Source organism: Perca fluviatilis, chromosome 12 (genome assembly GCF_010015445.1).
Source record: "Perca fluviatilis chromosome 12, GENO_Pfluv_1.0, whole genome shotgun sequence".
Classification (NCBI taxonomy): domain Eukaryota; kingdom Metazoa; phylum Chordata; class Actinopteri; order Perciformes; family Percidae; genus Perca; species Perca fluviatilis.
Window position 1 is genome coordinate 34,478,222 of NC_053123.1, and position 18,219 is coordinate 34,496,440.

Genomic DNA, 18,219 nt, shown 5'->3' on the forward strand with positions numbered 1-18,219 from the left:
AAATAAATGCGACTTATAGTCCAGTGCGACTTATATATGTTTTTTTCCTCTTCATGACGCATTTTTTGACTGATGCGACTTATACTCCGGAGCGACTTATAGTCTAGAAAATACGGTAGTAAATCCTAGGTTTAGTGCCATACGATACCAATCATCACTATGGAAACACTGGTATAAGTGTCTTTTATAGAAATGTGGTATTGTTGTTTCTTCTGGATTTTATTTCTTTGTATATGTTTTTATTTGTTTATAAGGTATGTTGTATGTCGTGTCTTTGTCTCTTGAATGGACCTTGAGTCTGGAATAAAAAACGTTGATTGATTTCTCCCGTTTGGACGTTCAGACAAAATCAAACCTGTTTTGATATTACCGTATCTCCTGGACTATAAATCGCATTTATTTAGAAATTTATTTCACAAAATCCAAGACCAAAATCAGGCTTTTTCATCTGTCAACTACACAATAGCACACAGAACAACAGGCTGAATATGGTAGGGGTCCGGTATGTTACCGTAACACATTAACAGTTATTGAACTATATAATAGCACCGAGAACAACTAGCTACCAGGGCGTGGAGACGTAAGTGCACCGTTAAGAAGCCTCTCCCGGTAGCACGTTGTTCAAGCACCCATCTGACTCGTTCCTCCAGCTCTGGCCATCTTGCTTTCAGCCCTTGCTTTGTGTGTATTTTAAACCCCTTCCTCCTCCGTTTCACCCCTCTTATTCACCCAGACCCACCCACCCCTTTAACTTTTAGAGCTAACTTTGCACTAACTAGTTATGTTATAAGCTGCTCTTATTCTACATGAGGTCCTGGACGGGTGAACTGGGACACGGTTACCTGTCTGCTCACCGTTAATAAGGGTCGGCTCTAACTGAATCCTTATAATAGACACTAAAATACAAACTCGGTCTGGATGGTGTGCTCCTTTTTCCAGCCATGTTTTTCTATATATATATATATATAATATATATATTTCAACATCAGCGGTTTGATGTCCATGATGGTGGATGAGAGATTTGTTCTTTCTTTCGTTTCAGGCGGAGAATCAGAACCGTTCTTACGTGGTGCGATCGACGGCCTCCTTCAGCGTCATTGAGATGCCGTACAAGAACCTGGTGTCGGAGCTACCGTCCAACAGCACCACTGTGAGAGACGCACACACACACACACACACAGACACGCAGACACACCTACAGAGACACACATACACACACACAGAAACACACAGACACACACACACAGACACACAGAGACGCACGCACACACACACACACACCGACACGCAGACACACATACAGAGACACACATACACACACAGACGCACGCACGCACACAGAGAGACGCACAGACACACAGAAACACGCAGACACACACACTAACACACACACACATACAGAGACGCACGCACAGACACACACGCACAGACACACACACACAGACAGAGACACACACAGACACACACATCATCAGATGTTAGAATAATGACTTAAAGAGAGTGAAAATTAGATTTTATATATATATATATATATATATATATATATATATATATGATATAACATGAATGATTCATCATGCAGATGTTTGTTTCTTAAAATTGTCTAAAGCGGAGTGTGTGGGTGTCTGTGTATGTCTGTCTGTCTGTGTGTATATGTGTGTGTGTGTGTGTGTGTGTGTGTGTGTATATGTGTGTGTGTCTGTATGTGTGTGTGTGTGTGTGTGTGTGTGTGTTTCCAGGTGAGTGTGTCGGTGATGTGGCTGGCCGACGATGCTGTGCCGGTCCCGGGCTGGGTCGTGGCGCTGGCTGTGCTGGCAGGACTGCTGCTGCTGGCGCTGCTCATCTTCATCATGTACAAGGTGAGAAACCAACTCTGGGAGCACAACCAGCTCCACTTTGCTGGATGAATGTTGAATTAGTTGTTTGGTCTCTAAAATGTCAGAAAAATGTGGATCAGTGTCCCAAAGTCCTAAGATGACGTCCTCAAATGTCTTGTTTTCTCCACAACTCAGTAATTTTTCATGTAACAACAGGTAAACTTGTGTGATGTCAGCTTGTTCAATGTGACTATGTTCTAGTGTCTTCTCTCCTCTGGGACAGGAAACTGAATATCTTTGAGTTGTGGACAAAACAAGACATTTGAGGACGTCATGAAGGGCTTTTGGGAAACACTGATCCATTTTTCACCGAAACAACTAATCCATTAATAGAGAAAATAATCAACAATAAAAATAATCGTTTGGTGCAGCCCCTCAAAAATGTCACACAATACAATCTTTAAAGGTCCCATGTCATGGAAATGTCACTTTATGAGGTTTTTAACATTAATATGTGTTCCCCCAGCCTGCCTATGCCTTGCAGGAAGTAGATTTCAGGCTGATAAAGATGCTAAGCTCATTGGAGATGAGATGCGATTCTGCACCAATCAGCTGTTAGATCAGCTGAGAGCCAGGCATTTCCCAGCATGCCCCTGGGTCTCGCAGTCGATGGAGAGCGAAGCTCTAAAACCTGCGGCCGCCTCCATCTCGTGAGGTCATCGTTGCCCCATGGCGCATGACTTCAGAGTGCGTTGGGATCAAGTCGGACACAAATCCACCCAGCAAGCATTGGGCGGTTGATCACCGGGGATCGACTCAGGCCTTGCACATCTGGAACGAGCCTACTCGTGTAATTATGTAATCCTGTTTCTTCTTCTCTTCCTCCTCAGTTGGGTTTCTTTAATCGTGTCCGGCCCCCGCAGGAGGACTGCACAGAGAAGGAGCAGCTGCAGCCGGAGGAGAATGGAAACACCGACGCCTAGACGTCCAACTGTCAGTTCAGACAGGACGCATTCAGGGTAGAACGGGCGCGCAGAGAGGCTCACTGTGTTCACTGTAGAGAGGCAGATTGTGGTACTGGCTTACATTTCTATAAGGGTTGTTTTTGTTTTTTAATACTCGTCATGTTGTGTTTGTGCCAAAAGAGAAGCTCCACCTGACATGCACTGGTCACAGATGAAATCCTCAAAACTCCCAATTTAATATTTTAAAGTTAAACGGAACGTTTTGGGAAAATTAAACTTATTTGCTTTGTCTCCGAGAGTCAGATATCCCTCTCTCATGTCTGTATAGTCAATATGAAGATAAAGCTTAGGTTAGCTTAGCTTAGCATAAAGACTGAAAACAGGGGGGAAGCCTGGCTCTAACACAGATATCTGATAATCTGGATACAGCGTTGGAGTCGCAGCCCCCTTCGTTCCGCTGAAAGTTGCCCAGTGGCACATGAAGCCAAAAAAGTTCAAATTCCTCGTATAAAATTACCCGAATAATCAGTGTTGCTTCCATACTATGCGGCCCGTAGAGCCGACCTCTTCCTGTTCAGCGCTTCACTAACTTGGATGCGGATTAAATTATTTAACCGTGCAGCTCTTTCCAAATGTTATCGGACCGAATGGATTAGGGATGCATCGAATCCAGATTTTTGGGGTTTTCGGCTGAATCCTGAATCCCCTGGTTGAGATGGTGCTGACTCCTCCTCCCATCCTCAGTCCATGAACACAGTAAACACATGAATGAAGTAAACAGTGACTGTCCTTCCTTTGCCGTACCTGAAGTTGCTGCATTTTGGCTGCTGTCTGAAGATTCCCTCATGCACAACTCGTATTCTTTCAGATGTTTCATACCAAATGTTGTGTAGTGTTTAGGGTCCTTGGCACCACCAGACCAATCAGCATTGAACAGATTGAACATGTAGCTGGACTTGAATGGCCTTCTTTTGACTGAAAGTACTGCCAAACAACAACTTTTTCTGCTCACCAGATCCATGTCCACTTGCTCACCAGATCCATGTCCACTTGCTCACCAGTTCCATGTCCACTTGCTCACCAGATCCATGTCCACTTGCTCACCAGATCCATGTCCACTTGCTCACCAGTTCCATGTCCACTTGCTCACCAGATCCATGTCCACTTGCTCACCAGATCCATGTCCACTTTCTCACAGCCTACTGCATTGAACGCTCCACCTACGTAAACACCTTCTCCCGTAATCAACAGCGCCGTCATTACGGAGACCGTAGCGCGCCGAGTGCAAGCGTAGTGTTCGGTTCCCTGGGGAAAAATCCTAAGGTTCGGCAGAAACCAGAACCCCATCAAAAAGCCCAATATTCAGCCAAATCTGAAGCCCAATCCTGGAATCAGTGCATCCCTGCAATGGATCAAACTCTGATAATGAAGGAGTCATTTTGTGGGGGGTTGAGACGCTCAAAAACACGTCTCCACTGATTTACAGACGTCTCTTTCTACGTGTACGTAAGGCTATCTCTCGCAAGAACTCTGCATTTCCAGGGTAGGTCACTACTTAAGATAAACCGTATTAATCCCGAAGGAAATTGCTGTCCAGCAGATGCAAAAACAAAGTTTGAACAAAAGGTTTAGCACATAAACCCCTGTGAAAACACAACTTTTTGTTTAAATGAAACTAAGTAGAGTTAATTCATGAGCTTTCAGAAGCGCTTGTAGGTGGACTTTCCTGTTTCCAGTCTTTATGCTAAGCTAAGATAAGCTGAGCTAACCAGTAACAAGCTCAGCTTCATATTTACCGTGCAGACACCTTAACTCTTGGAAAGAATAGTTCCCAAAATGTCGAATCACTCCTTTAACCCTTGTGTTGTCTTCCATTGGACCACGCACTTGTCGTCCTCCCGGGTCAAAACTGAAAATGTTTGTTTTTTTACCCTTTTGGTGCTTTTTTCAATGTTTTTTGGCCCCTTTTCCCAAACGTTTTACACTTCCTTTCGCTACCATGTATGAACGCCACTAACACCAAGGTATTACTAGTTTTACACTTATTTTTGGAATCCATGGTCAATTAACCTCATTCATAGGAAATTATACCTAATCCTGGAGATCAAAAAGCAGAAACTATGAATTATTTAGACTAATTATAAAAGTAGGATAATCACAGAAGGGTAATGTCGATGTTCAGTCAGGATACTGTTTCGAAACAGTTTTTTTTTCTTTTTTCTTCAAATGCTAAAAAATTGAACAAAACACCCAAAATTCAATGAAAGTAGAGATCCAATCTTTTGTCGTACTTGCGATGCGCGTTGTATGGAATCATCCGTGTTATTTTTGGGTAATTCCAATTAGGTAGTAACAAAGAAACCCATTTTTCTGATGTAGACGTTTAGAAAACGGACAACACAAAGACAACACAACCCTTGTGACCGTGCAACTTTGTTTTCCTGGGTCAAAATTTTAACTTTTTGGGCATCTTTTAACACTTTTTTTGCTTTTCCACCGATGTTTTTGTGACTTATTTCAACGTTCTTTTATAAAAAAAAAAAAAAAAATTCAGATGCTATGAAATTTAATAAAAGTTGTGAAGAGCGTCGTAGGGAGCCATCCACGTTATTTCTTTTAAAAAATTTGGTTGAAAGAAACCCAAATTTCTGATAGAGAGACTTTTTGAAAATGGGTCAAATTAGCCCCACCGAGGACAACGGGAGGGTTAAAAGATCTCTGAATGCTTCCTCGGTCCAAATTTTGTTTTGGTCCGATATTTACTTTACACTTACTCGTTTTTTTTGTCCAAACCCAAAACGATTAATGAACTGTAGGTACTTGTTGCCCAGAAAGTCCAAAACTGCTGATAAATTTAATTTTAGGTGTGTGTGTGTGTGTGTGTGTGTGTGTGTGTGTGTGTGTGTGTGTGTGTGTGTGTGTGTGTGTGTTTTATTTTTTTTATTTTTAAATAATCTGAACTGTTGCTCCTGTAGTGGAACTTGTGTGGGTTTGTAAAGAAGAACGGACTTCCGTTGATCCAGACGAATGAGAAAGCAATAATTGTAAATCAGCAAAAAAGTCAAATGAGAAGTGTCTGCGCCTCTATTTTTAGATACAGATGGTTTAGTTTGCTATGAGATGGATAAGGAGTGTTACAGTAATATATTTACCCTGATATATTATTTGTGCTTTGTGTCTGTGTGTGTGTGTGTGTGTTGGGGGAGGGGAGGGGAGAGGGGGGGCTGGTTGGAGTTGTTACTGCTCTGCTTTGGGTTGCTGGTTTTGGTGTTTTCAGTATTTTTTTGTGTGTGCGTTTTCTACCAAACCATGATGATAATTACAACGTTGAGTCCGGCTCATTTCAACGCATCAAGAAACAGTTTTAGAGGTTAAAGGTTGTCTTTGTTTTGTTTAGAAAATGATGTCTGGGTGGAAAATCAATGCAAGTGATGAGTTTGTTATTTGTAAAAATGACCGTTCGCTAAACCCCGCCTTCCCGAATAGTGTTGTCCAATCACAGCTAGGCACGACAGCTCAGTTGGCGCATTTGTGTGTTCCTCGGATGGTCCGAGTTTCCGAGATCGGAAAGTTGTTCTTCCGACTTCAGTGTTTACGTGCTCTCAAATCGAAAAGTCGGAACGTTGAACTAATGGTTATACCATATTCAAAATTATATTTGAGCAAAAAGTTGATGTACAGTACGTGAATTAATAAGAAGTTTGTTAACGTTACTAAAGCAGCTAGTTTTCCCGCCATGCTGATGACACCCATGACGTCAAGTCAGCAAGTCGGCACCAAAATCTTCCCAGAGTTTCCGAATTGTTCCGAATTTTAACTACTTTTAAAATATGAAGTCCAAAGGGAGACCGTTGCATCGCTAAAACTAAAAACATATAATCCAAAACCACCAGCAAGTATGTAAGAATGCTAAGCAGCCAAACAAAGTTAGGTTAGCACGATTCTATATACTCAAAATACTGAGCTAACTCGCTCTACGATGCAATACAACAATGCTGAGTCTTTATTTCCATGTTTTCTACATCATCAACGGCTGACAATGATTTTACCTGAGACCTGTTAGCTTTAGCCAACTCCTAGAGCTAACGTTAGCTTAATAAGATAGCTAGCTACAACGATAAATTCCCGCTAGAAATGAGAAGCTGCTTTTCGTTTACTCCTGTCGAAAAAATGGAGGAAATCACTACGAATTGTGACGGTAAATCTGCCGCAGTTATCACCGTAAACTGTACGTGTGCCGTTTTGATTGAGATTGAGTCGTGTAGCAACAGTAACTAAGGAGGGCGGGGCTTAACGAACAGTCAACTTGTTAGCATTATTTTTTAAATTACTATTATTGTTGGAAACTGGCAGAACAAAGATGCGTAAAACAGGTTGCCATTTTACGTGTGTGTGTGCGTGTGTGTGTGTGCGTGTGCGTGTGCGTGTGCGTGTGTGTGTGTGTGTGCTAAAAAAAAAAAAACTTTGCTATGCATTTACCCATATTGGGTTTGCATCATGAATTAATGTTTAAGGTTAATAATAATTTTGCTAAATATATTAATCCAGTTAACAATCACACACACTTTAGATTAGATATATATATATATATATATATATATATATATATATATATATATATATATATATAATAGCAGATTTAAATAGTATTTTTTCCTCTCACTGACATCTTATTTACTGCCTTCGTGTTTGTCGTCCCGCTGAATATCCTCCGCTGCCGCTAGATGTCACTACTGCAACGTTATTTTGTTAGATAGCTCTTGAGTTCAACAGAAGTTTAGGATGTATTAATACTGTCGGTATGCGATCTGTGCTGCCTGCACGATCCGAACATGCGCATGCGCCGATAGTAATCCTATTTTATGACGGCACGATCTGTTCCGCGCTTTTTGCACAGTTGCACCGCGGGAATTTCATTCATTTCACAGCGCTCTGGCGTTCGTTTTTGATGTTATGTAGGCCTAATACCATATAGCAATGAATGTGGAGTGTGGAGTGTGGAGGAAACTGAAAGTTTGCAACATTATAACCTGTAACAACTCTTATATTATTTTTGGATTGGCAACCACGTAAACACCTCGTAATGCATAGTGTAAACTCCATTTAAAAACATCACAACATCCCCACACTACATGTCACACCAATAACAATGTGGCCACGGCGTAGTACACGGACGTTTTGGATCAGTGACAATAAGTACTTAATTTAAATATCTTTATAAAACAGACCTGCCGTGAACTGCATAATGAATAACATAAAATGTAGCCTACAAAAATATGCTGCCGGTTGTGCCGCCTGGCCGGCAAGTGGTTCAACGCATGCGTGATATAAATAGCGTAGGGAAACCATCATATTTTCTACTACGTATTTATGCACATATCGGATCATGCAGGCAGCGCAGATAGATTGCGTACCCACAAACACTACTGGTGGACATCGGTATCCTAGAATACTCCGGATACAAAACCTTAATATCAGCGTTCACAGATAGAAAGCAACACAGAACTAACTTTTGCTTTGTTTTTACTCTGACTCTGATGGTCGCACTGTTAACATGTCAAAGCTAATTCCTGCTGAGAGTCAGATGTTCAGATTGATACCACTCTCGTGTCGGTACGCAATTATGAAGCTACAGCCAGTTAGCTTAGCTTAGCATTAAGACGGAGTGATCTGAACTCTGTTGTTGGGTCTGAGGGGTTTTTAACTGTTTTATATTTAATTGCACATCTGTTTTTCTGTCTGCCATGAGAACATATGGATTATTTTTGATGTATGTATTCTTTCACTTAGAGAATTAAACAAAATAACCGTTTCATAAAGAGATGATTTCACCTTTGAACTGAAATAAACTGATTTGTTCACATTTTACATGATTTGTTGTTATTTTTTGAGTTGCAAAGTTAATATTTTAAACCAGTGGTTCTCAAACATAGTGTTCCCCCTTTTGAATGGTTTTTTAAGCCAAGTACCTCCCTGACCAGCGCAAAACATTTTGGTAGAAAAAGAAGTCTATATAAAAAGGTAAATACAGCGCTGGCAGTAATAGATTTACGGGGAGTGGGGGGTGCTGTGGCTCAGTAGTAGAGCAGTCACCTGCCAATCGGAAGGTTGGTGGTTCGATCAGTCCATTTACATTTACTAAACAACTGTTGCGGCTGTAAGCAGTCCAACAAAGTGCTGCCGCGAGGGACTAAACACTAAGAGATGCATAAACACACTGTGACGCGCTCAAGATTGTATTACAATGATTTATTCCTCCACACATAAAATACAACTAGTATTGCAGTCACAAAATTAAAAGTTGCTTTCTGAGTTGAAATAAGTGTGTTAGTGCAGCGGTCAACAGAAAGTGTTCACTTTTTTTTGTCAAAGCCCAAAACACCCAGGTGAAGCAAACAAATATGTTATCACTTCCGCTCGGCCACAACCTACAATATAATAATCAATAAATAATATAAATGAGACCATCACAACATACAGTATGTGGCTCCTACAACAACCTTGTAACGGATAAACATTTAAATCATTTCAAATGTTTCAAATCCATCACTAAACTCAGGATGTAGGAATTATGCATGGCGTATGTATTTAAATTAGCATTCTGTAAAAATAAATCACACAAACTCCCTTGTAGTACCCCTAGGGGTACACATACCCCCTTTGAGAAACATAGATAGATCGAGAGAACCTTTATTGTCATTATACAAGTGCATAATTAAGCTTTGTCTGGTATGTATATATATCTAAACATTTAATACAAATATATGATGCATCTGTAAAAATTGGCATTCAAATGAAAGTACATACAGTGCATATTAACTAGAGATGTTAACCCTTGTGTTGTCTTCCCGTCGACTACGCAACTTTTAGTTTTTTCTGGGTCAAAATTTTAAATGAAAACTTCAAAACTTGTCACTTTTTCCGATGTTTTTGTTGATTATTTTCCAGTTTTTTTGTCACTATTTTGTATCTTTTTTTTTTCAGCAATTGTTTTTTGATGTTTTTGTTGATTTTTTTTTTTCTGCGTTTTTGAAGCTTTTTCCAACATTTTTATCACGTTCTTTTGTCATTTTTTTTTTCAAATGCTATAAAATTAAACAAAACACCCAAATTCAATAAAAGTGATCATTTATTTTACCTGTGAAGAGTAATGGTTGTATGGAACCATCCACATTCAATATAGAGTGTGGTCTAGGTCCAGGTCCGTGTACTTTTTCGTTCATTCGATTTTCATTTCATAAACAGGTATTGAAAAACAAAATACGATGGTTATTTGATTTTCGTTTTAAAATACAACATTTGAAATTGAAATACAAGGCATGTTTTCCTTTTCATGGTCAACAGGGGATGGGAGAAATTTAAAATTTTGATTTTCATTTTCTATTTTATATAACAAAAATAAAATCACTCAAACAGAAACGAAAAAAAGTCTTGTTTTTTCATATTCAGAGACCGGATGTTGTCATTTTCAAGGCAACAGCGCCAGCCTAGCCTACCAGTGTTGCTTTTAGCCCAGGCTAAAATTACTTTGGAAACCTGTACTCTTGATAATGCTTGGGGGGAATTTTATTTCATAATGTCACATGTATTTATTCCCCTCTCTCCCTGCCTCCCTCTGACTCTCTGTCTCTACCCGCCGCAGACAACTTCGCACCAATCGAACCAGCTGAGGAAACAGACTTTCAGTTCACGGCTGTAACGTTACCGTTAACGCCACCGTTAACAATCCCAGCAAACTTTCTGTTGCTGCCGTTAAGCTTGCTGATCTGGCAGAGAGTCACCGGGGGTTCGGGATCAGATCATGGGGATCAGACCTCCAGTGCTGGGTCTATTCTAATATTAGCTGCTGCTGCAGCTAGCTAGCAGCTAGCCACCAGCCCTGTAGAGCTGGCGTTACCCACTCTAGCTGAGCTGGGAATCTGCCGCGCTAGCTAGTGATTTATTCATATTTTATTTTATTTGCAGATAGTGATATGCTATGATGCACTTATGCACTAGCTGCTTTTAGTCTGAGTCTGTGAGATAACCAAACTTCCTTTAAATATAACGTGCATATAAATAGATGGAATAAATAAAAGTCCCTCGAAATAAATATAAGTAAAACATACATGTATTTAGGCTATTTAACTATTATGACTAATGCCTATGTTCATGTGTATTTCCTCATTTATGTATTTCATGATCTATTTCATAGCCATATGTATATTTATGTAAAGGGGGGCAAAAAGCTACAGATTCCCTCAGCTGCAGCAGGGACATTCTAAAACGCTTAACGTGAAAAAGCTTAACTTTAATGTACCTAAACAATGATCAATCAGATATCAGTCAGTTATCAGTCAGATAACGTCCATGACTTGGGTTCGATTTTTTGATCACTGTTTAGGTACATTAAGCCTTTTCTGTACAATACCCCTTAATGAAGCAGAAACCCTTAACGTCAGCTACGTCCATTGGGTTAGACTTTTGACAGTTTTCAGTGGTTATGAGAGAGAAATTTGGTAATCCTTGATCATTGCTCATTGATCATAGAGCGGGTAACGCCAGCTCTGCAGAGTCAGTCCCGGGGAGCGAACCGCGAGGACCGAGGTCACAGGGCTGGTGGCTAGCTGCTAGCTAGCTGCAGCAGCAGCTAATATTAGAATATTAGACCCAGCACCGGAGGTCTGATCCCCATGATCTGATCCCGAACCCCCGGTGACTCTCTGCCAGATCAGCAAGCTTAACGGCAGCAACAGAAAGTTTGCTGGGATTGTTAACGGTGGCGTAACGGTAACGTTACAGCCGTGAATTGAAAGTCTGTTTCCTCAGCTGGTTCGACTCTCTTTGGGCGAAGTTGTATGCGGCGGGTAGAGACAGAGAGTCAGAGGGAGACAGGGAGAGAGGGGAATAAATACATGTGACATTATGAAATAAAATCCCCCCCAAGCATTATCAGGAGTATAGGTTTCCAAAGTAATTTTAGCCTGGGCTGAAAGCAACACTGGTAGGCTAGGCTGGCGCTGTTGCCTTGGAAATGACAACATCCGGTCTCTGAATATGAAAAAACAAGACTTTTTTTGTTTCTGTTTTCGAGTGATTTTATTTTTGTTATATAAAATATAAAATGAAAATCAAAGCATATTTAAACTTTCTCCTATCTTATTTCGACCATGAAAAAGAAAAAACGCCTTGTATTTCAATTTCAAATGTTGTATTTTAAAACGAAAATCAAATAACCATTCGTTTTTTGTTTTTTAATACCTGTTTATGAAATGAAAATCGAATGAACGAAAAAGTACACGGACCTACTCTGATGATTTCATATTATAAATAAAATTGAAAATTGAAATTTCTTTTATAATTTGGTTGAAAGAAACCCAAATTTCTGATATGGAAACTTTTTCAAAATGGGTCCCGAGGACAACGGGAGTAATCGATATTGGGAAGCAAAAAATGGAATCGGACCATCTTTAATATTAACACTGTTTGATAACTTCACAGAACTGTGGATTTGTTTTAAACTGATGTAACTCACATACAATACATTATACAGGGCTACTAAAATTACGTTTTTGTCAATTAGTGGTGTTGCTGTAAGCACAGACATGTAGACGTGTCAACACATAAATGTCTGTGGCTAGTGTTTGCAGACAGGGCGCAATACACTGTCTGCGTATCTGAAAAAAAGAGAGCAATACTTGCTCAGCTGTGTGCTGGAAAGCTGGAAAACAACTGATGGTAGAAAACGTCTCAAAATAGTCCTGAAATGTTGATTACATAAATATGTCGACACTACGCTGTGTGTTTAATTGAAACCCCAGCTGTGGAAGAGAGAGAGAAAAGTTCTGTTGAGTTAGAAGCAGGAGAAACTCAAGTGAGTGAAGCACAAGGGGGTAAGCTTCGCTTCAGAACTCGAACCTCCGATGGCGCCATTTTGTTGCTACAAAGCGATCACCTCCTGTTAGCATTACACTGACCGCCATTTTTTTTTTACGTCACTTGACAGCAAATAACTTTACATCTGAAGCGTTTAAAGACTATATTTGTCCATTGTTTATTTCTAAAGAAACACTACAATGTATAAAAGGCTCCATTACCTTGTACCTCACGTTATGGCTCCGTAGGAGACATTTTTGTAAAAATAGGCTAATGATTGGGTCATAACCACGAGACTTACTGTCGCACAGTAGAGGAATTACCGTATAGTACAGGAGAAGCTCACAGGCAGTTTGGACTTACATTAGCTGTTTAGGTTTAATTACTAATGTTAACTAGCATGTTAGTTAGCAATAATTAGCCTGTGCTAATGTTATCTCCTTACATATACCTACACTCTCCGTCTCTGTAAGATTGGGAATGATTGAGATTTCTCTCGGCACAGCTACCAGAAGACTTACAACTTTCAGACACGTTGCTCATGTCACATCTACGCTGTCTCTCTCAGTTGGAGGCTGCTCAGTAAAGCAAGAGATCACCGGAAAAGTGATTCTAATATCCTTCACTGGTCTCCGTCCAGAGCAACGGGGTCTATTGGTCCATTATATATATGTCAATGGTGAAGCACACAATGCTAGCTAGCCTGTTGTTAACCATTTACCTAGCCTGTTGTTAGCCATTGTGAGGAGAGAAAACATCGTTTTTGGCTGTATAAATTCAGAAACATTTCATATAAAACCAATGGGAGTTATGATAATGTTTTCAACGTACGTTAGTTCATACTGTGTCACTGGAAAAACGATCTAAAAAGTTCGCTAATGCTAATCGCTAACGCTAGCTAGCGTTAATCGCTAGCTAGCGCCAATTGCTGACTCATGCTGTAAGCTAGCTAGTAATAGCACAGCTAATAGCATGATGAAGCATTAAAGGTGCATTGCCAACATTCTGTTGATAAAGTAAATCGTGTTCAGTGTAGTTGAGACACTTTAATGGTTGAAATCATCTACATTGTGATTTAAAGGATTTTGGTTATTTAAACATTTTATGTGTAAGTTGGTAGTGATAGTGTCACTGTGTCCACGTTTGGACACTTTTTGTCTAACGTTCTATCAAACAAAGTCTATATAATGAGGTACAATACAGCGCTGGCAGTGATAGACCTACTAAACAACAAACTTGTAAATGAAAAACATATACTTTTTATACTATGTATACTGTATTATGTGTTATATGGACCTGGGTCTGCATTAAAGCTTTATTATTTAAATATTACATTTCAAATGTTTCAAACTACCAGACGGATTTTTCACGAAATAACGTCCCATGGCGGTCCCCCAAAGAGGACGGACTTCACTTCTCTTTATAGTTTTTCTGCTGTTAAACATGGCCGCTGTTGACTTCAATGCGTCAAGACTTTTCACCATGGAAGCATGAGACTAACAAAGGTTTCTTCACAAATTCAAGACAACACTCGGTAGGAAATTTTGTGTGTAAGTATTCATCAATTACAATAATATAATTCTGAAATGGATCATTCTTCATAATAAGTACCTTTACATTTGGTCCCTTAAATGTATTTAGATGCTATTTTACCTTGTCTCTAATAACTAGTAGTATTTCTGCACTGGTGGTTTTAGGTACTTTTTCTTCCACCGTGTGTCACTATACCTCGATACAGACCTACATAGATGGTTTTGTTAGCAGCAGCTCCAGCAGGCGACCCCAAACTTAACCCTAACCATTTCCCGAGCCACTTTAACCAGCTCTGACTGGGTGATAATAGGTTGTAATTGCTGCTGGAACAACTCCTGTGGTTTTTCAGGGTAGGACATTCTCTTGTAAATTGATGTTTTAATTCAGTTTTGCTGCTGTTAAATATGGCCATTGTTTACTTAAATGCATCAAGACTTTCTCCATTTTTTTTTGCAATCAAATGTTTTTATTCAGTATAGTCACACAGGGTGGCAGAGCACCATCACATGGGGCTCTTTCAATACAAACAATATGCTGAGACATAAGAATGCATCCCAGGACCAAAAAACACAGAGAGGAAAGACGGGAAGGAGGGAGACATAATAAAAACACAACAGTAAGAATGATGTCTGCAGCCTACGAACAAGACATACAGAAACAGACAAACAAAAGACACTGACAGAGAGACAGACATAAGACATAAGGGACCAAACACATGCACAAATAGAAGTAAGAAGGCTATAGCACAAGCCTACAGCATGGATTTCAAGGATTCAGCAATGTTGAGCCACGTGTCCAAATTCCTTTCTGACACTCCATGTATGCGAGCTGTAGAGAGCTCCATATATATATGACATCCAAAAAGGAAAGGGTCCATGTGTGACTAGACAAGTCATGAGGTGGTTTCCAACGGGTTGCAATCATTCTCTTAGCAGTTCACCGTGAAGGCATGAGACAAAAACTAAGTTTTCTTCACGAATTCAAGACAACAAGGGGCAAGTAAAGCGATACAAATGATCATTTTGGGGGTGAGGTATTACATTAATGCATCAATAATTACAATCCAAGAGAGAAAATACTTTATGATCTCATTATTTAATATATTTATCAATGTGTTTATTTGTATTTTGGATTAGTATCCTAATTTGTTCTTTTGTAATTATTTAAGAAAAAATTATTATTTGTCCCTTTTAAAGAAAACAAGAGTCAGTAAGTCAGGACCAGACAATATGTCTTTTAGTTTTTAATGCTTATTGATTATATATGAAAGGAAATCAGATGAATAAAGAACCCAACATACCAGAAGCTCCTCTTGTATCACAGAACATTCTGACAAAATTTTGATTTTATTTTCTATTTGGACATTTTAAAGATTATTTTTTGGGCATTTTTGGCCTTTATTTTTGACACGACAGCTGAAGACATGAAAGGGGAGAGAGAGGGGGGAATGAAATGCAGTAAAGGGCCGAACCTGGGCCCGCTGCGTCGAGGACTAAACCTATATATGGGCGCCTGCTCTACCAAATGAGCTATCCAGGTGCCCGCTATTTGGACATTTATTTTGGATGAGAAGATCGTCACCACTCATGTCGGGTAGGTAGATCTTGTTACCTTTGGACAGAGCCATGCTAGCTGTTCCCCCCTGTTTCCAGTCTTTATGCTAAGCCAAGCTAATGTTTGCTCGAAGGGAACTTCATAATTAATGTACAGACAAGAGTTGTATCGATCAGAACATTAACTTTTAGAGAGAAATCAAATAAGTGTGTTGAAGTTTTCTTATCAGATCAGTGGACGCTGTTTATAAAATACAATATTCAGGAAACTCAAATGGAAAAGATTTCTGAGTATTTTAATTAGGGCCCGAGCGCCGACAGCGGCAAAGGCCCTATTGAAACTGAAGGAATTATTGTTTCTATTATTGTTTTTCCCGTCAAATGAATTGCCTTTTTGAGGGCCTTAACATATTCAAAAACTCACCAAATTTGGCAGTCGCATCAAGTCTGGTGAAAATTTACGTATTTTAAGTGTTTCGGGAATAGGCGCACAAAAATGGCTCGCTAGCGCCCCCTAGATAGTTAAGAAAATTGAGCCCCTGTAGTGCGTTTAACGCAGACTTACGAAACTTGGTACACATATGTAAGATGTCAAGATGTACAAAAAACTTCATTAGAGCCATATCCTAAACCCAACAGGAAGTCCGCCATTTTGATTTCAAAGTTCGAAATTAGTGCGATTTTGGCCATTTCCACATGTCGTACTTTAACGAACTCCTCCTAGAGATTTCATCCGATCAACGTCAAACTCGGTCTGTACCATCTTAAGATGTTAAAGATGAAAAGTTATTAAAAGAAAAACTTTTCGTCATAGGGCGTGGCCGTGGCGGGGCGGCCATTTTGTGCGTTTCTCCCCTGAAACAAGAAGTGGGTGTAACTCGAGTGTACGTTGTCCGATTACCTCGAAACTTTTCAGGATTCATAAGAGTCCAACCCTGAGGACAAATAAAGGCCGATATTTACTTAAAGTCATAGCGCCCCCTAGTGGCAACAGGAAGTAGACCTAAAAGTCAAGGTGCTATACTTTAACGAACTCCTCCTAGAGATTTCATCCGATGGACTTCAAACTTGGTCTGTACCATCCCAACACCTTAACGATGAAAAGTTATTAAAAGAAAAACTTTTCGTCAGACGGTGTGGGCGTGGTGTGGCGGCCATTTTGAGTGTTTAGCGATGAATAAAGAAGTTGTTGTAACTTGAGTGTACGTTGTCGTATCTGCCCGAAATTTCTCACAATTGACAAGGGTCCGGGCCTGAGGACACCTACAGGCCAAAATTGACTTTTGGTCATAGCGCCCCCCGCTGGCAACAGGAAATCTGCCTTATATGACAAACATCATCCGATTTACATGAAACTCAGAATGTGTGGTCTACGTGTGATACTGAGCTGCCCCCTATAATATGACCACGCCCACTTACTCAGGCCACGCCCCCTTTCATAACATTTGAACCGTTTAAGGTAGAGTCTTGTGTGAGGAGTCATTGAACTCAGCAGAGACTTCGTTTTTAATTGATGATGGTTTGGCCCGCCCCCTATGTTGAAGACACGCCCTTTTGAATAAATGCTGACCCATCTAAGGTAGATTCTTGTGTAAGGTATCATTGAACTTAGCACAGACTTCCTTTTTAATTGGTGATGGTTTGACCAGCCCCCTACGCTTTTGCCACGCCCCTTTTCACAGCTAATGAACCATATGACGTAGAGTCTTGTGTGAGCTATCGTTGTACTCGGCGGGAAGTTCCCTTTTCATTGTTGACGATTTGCAGCATCTGAGTGCCGCGCAAATGCGCGGTCGCAAGAAGCGGCGTCCGCCGGTAACCCCGACGCGCGCAGAGGCGCGAGGGCCCGTCCATCGCTGCTCGCAGCTTTAATTTTTATCGTAATTATTTAGAAAAGCAATAATATATTATTCACAATTATATAACTATGTGTCACTTTAAAGATAACGAGTCAATAAGTCAGGACCAGACACTGTTTGTGACAATATGTCTTTTATTTTTTTAATGCTTATTGATTATAAAGTGAAGGAAAACAGATTAATAAAGAACCCAACACACCAGAGACTCCTCTTGTATCACAGAATGTTCAGACAACATTTGGACTTTATTTTCTATTTGGACATTTTGGATGAGAAGATCGCCCACCACTCATGTCTGGAAGGTGGATGTTGTTACCTTTGGACAGAGCTTACAGACAATATTCAGTTAACTAAAATGGAAAAGATGTCAGAGTATTCAAATGTTTTTTGTATTTCATTTTGTGTCATTTACTAGATTAAAAGTCCAATAACTGATTATGTTTTTGTCCAGCTCAGAGAGTCAGTTTCCTTCTAATGTTAAAACTCAAATGTGAACCGTTTCCTAACTCTTCAGATAATAAACAAGTGAAAGTGAATCTGTCAGCAGAGAGCTGTTTCTGTCTGCACAACAAACTGAAAGTGAATCAGTGATAGAGATTATAGATGAGCTGTAGTGAGATCATGATGGCGGGAGGCC

General features: G+C 40.0%; 1 protein-coding gene across 1 annotated transcript; it reads left to right on the forward strand.

Moving 5' to 3' along the window:
- The first annotated feature begins 997 nt into the window (after nt 1-997).
- On the forward strand, nt 998-3,815 carry LOC120570555 (integrin alpha-V-like). Its single transcript, XM_039818952.1, has 3 exons — nt 998-1,150; nt 1,740-1,859; nt 2,708-3,815. Exons 1-3 carry the CDS (start codon nt 1,013-1,015, stop codon nt 2,798-2,800), a joined length of 351 nt encoding a protein of 116 aa, XP_039674886.1. The 5' UTR covers nt 998-1,012; the 3' UTR covers nt 2,801-3,815.
- The last annotated feature ends 14,404 nt before the right edge of the window (nt 3,816-18,219 follow it).

Coding starts and splice junctions, on each gene's coding strand:
- LOC120570555 (XM_039818952.1), top strand. CDS start 1,013: ATGAGAGATTTGTTCTTTCTTTCGTTTCAGGCGGAGAATCAGAACCGT. Junction 1,151..1,739: donor TACCGTCCAACAGCACCACT/GTGAGAGACGCA, acceptor GTGTGTTTCCAG/GTGAGTGTGTCGGTGATGTG. Junction 1,860..2,707: donor TCATCTTCATCATGTACAAG/GTGAGAAACCAA, acceptor CTTCCTCCTCAG/TTGGGTTTCTTTAATCGTGT.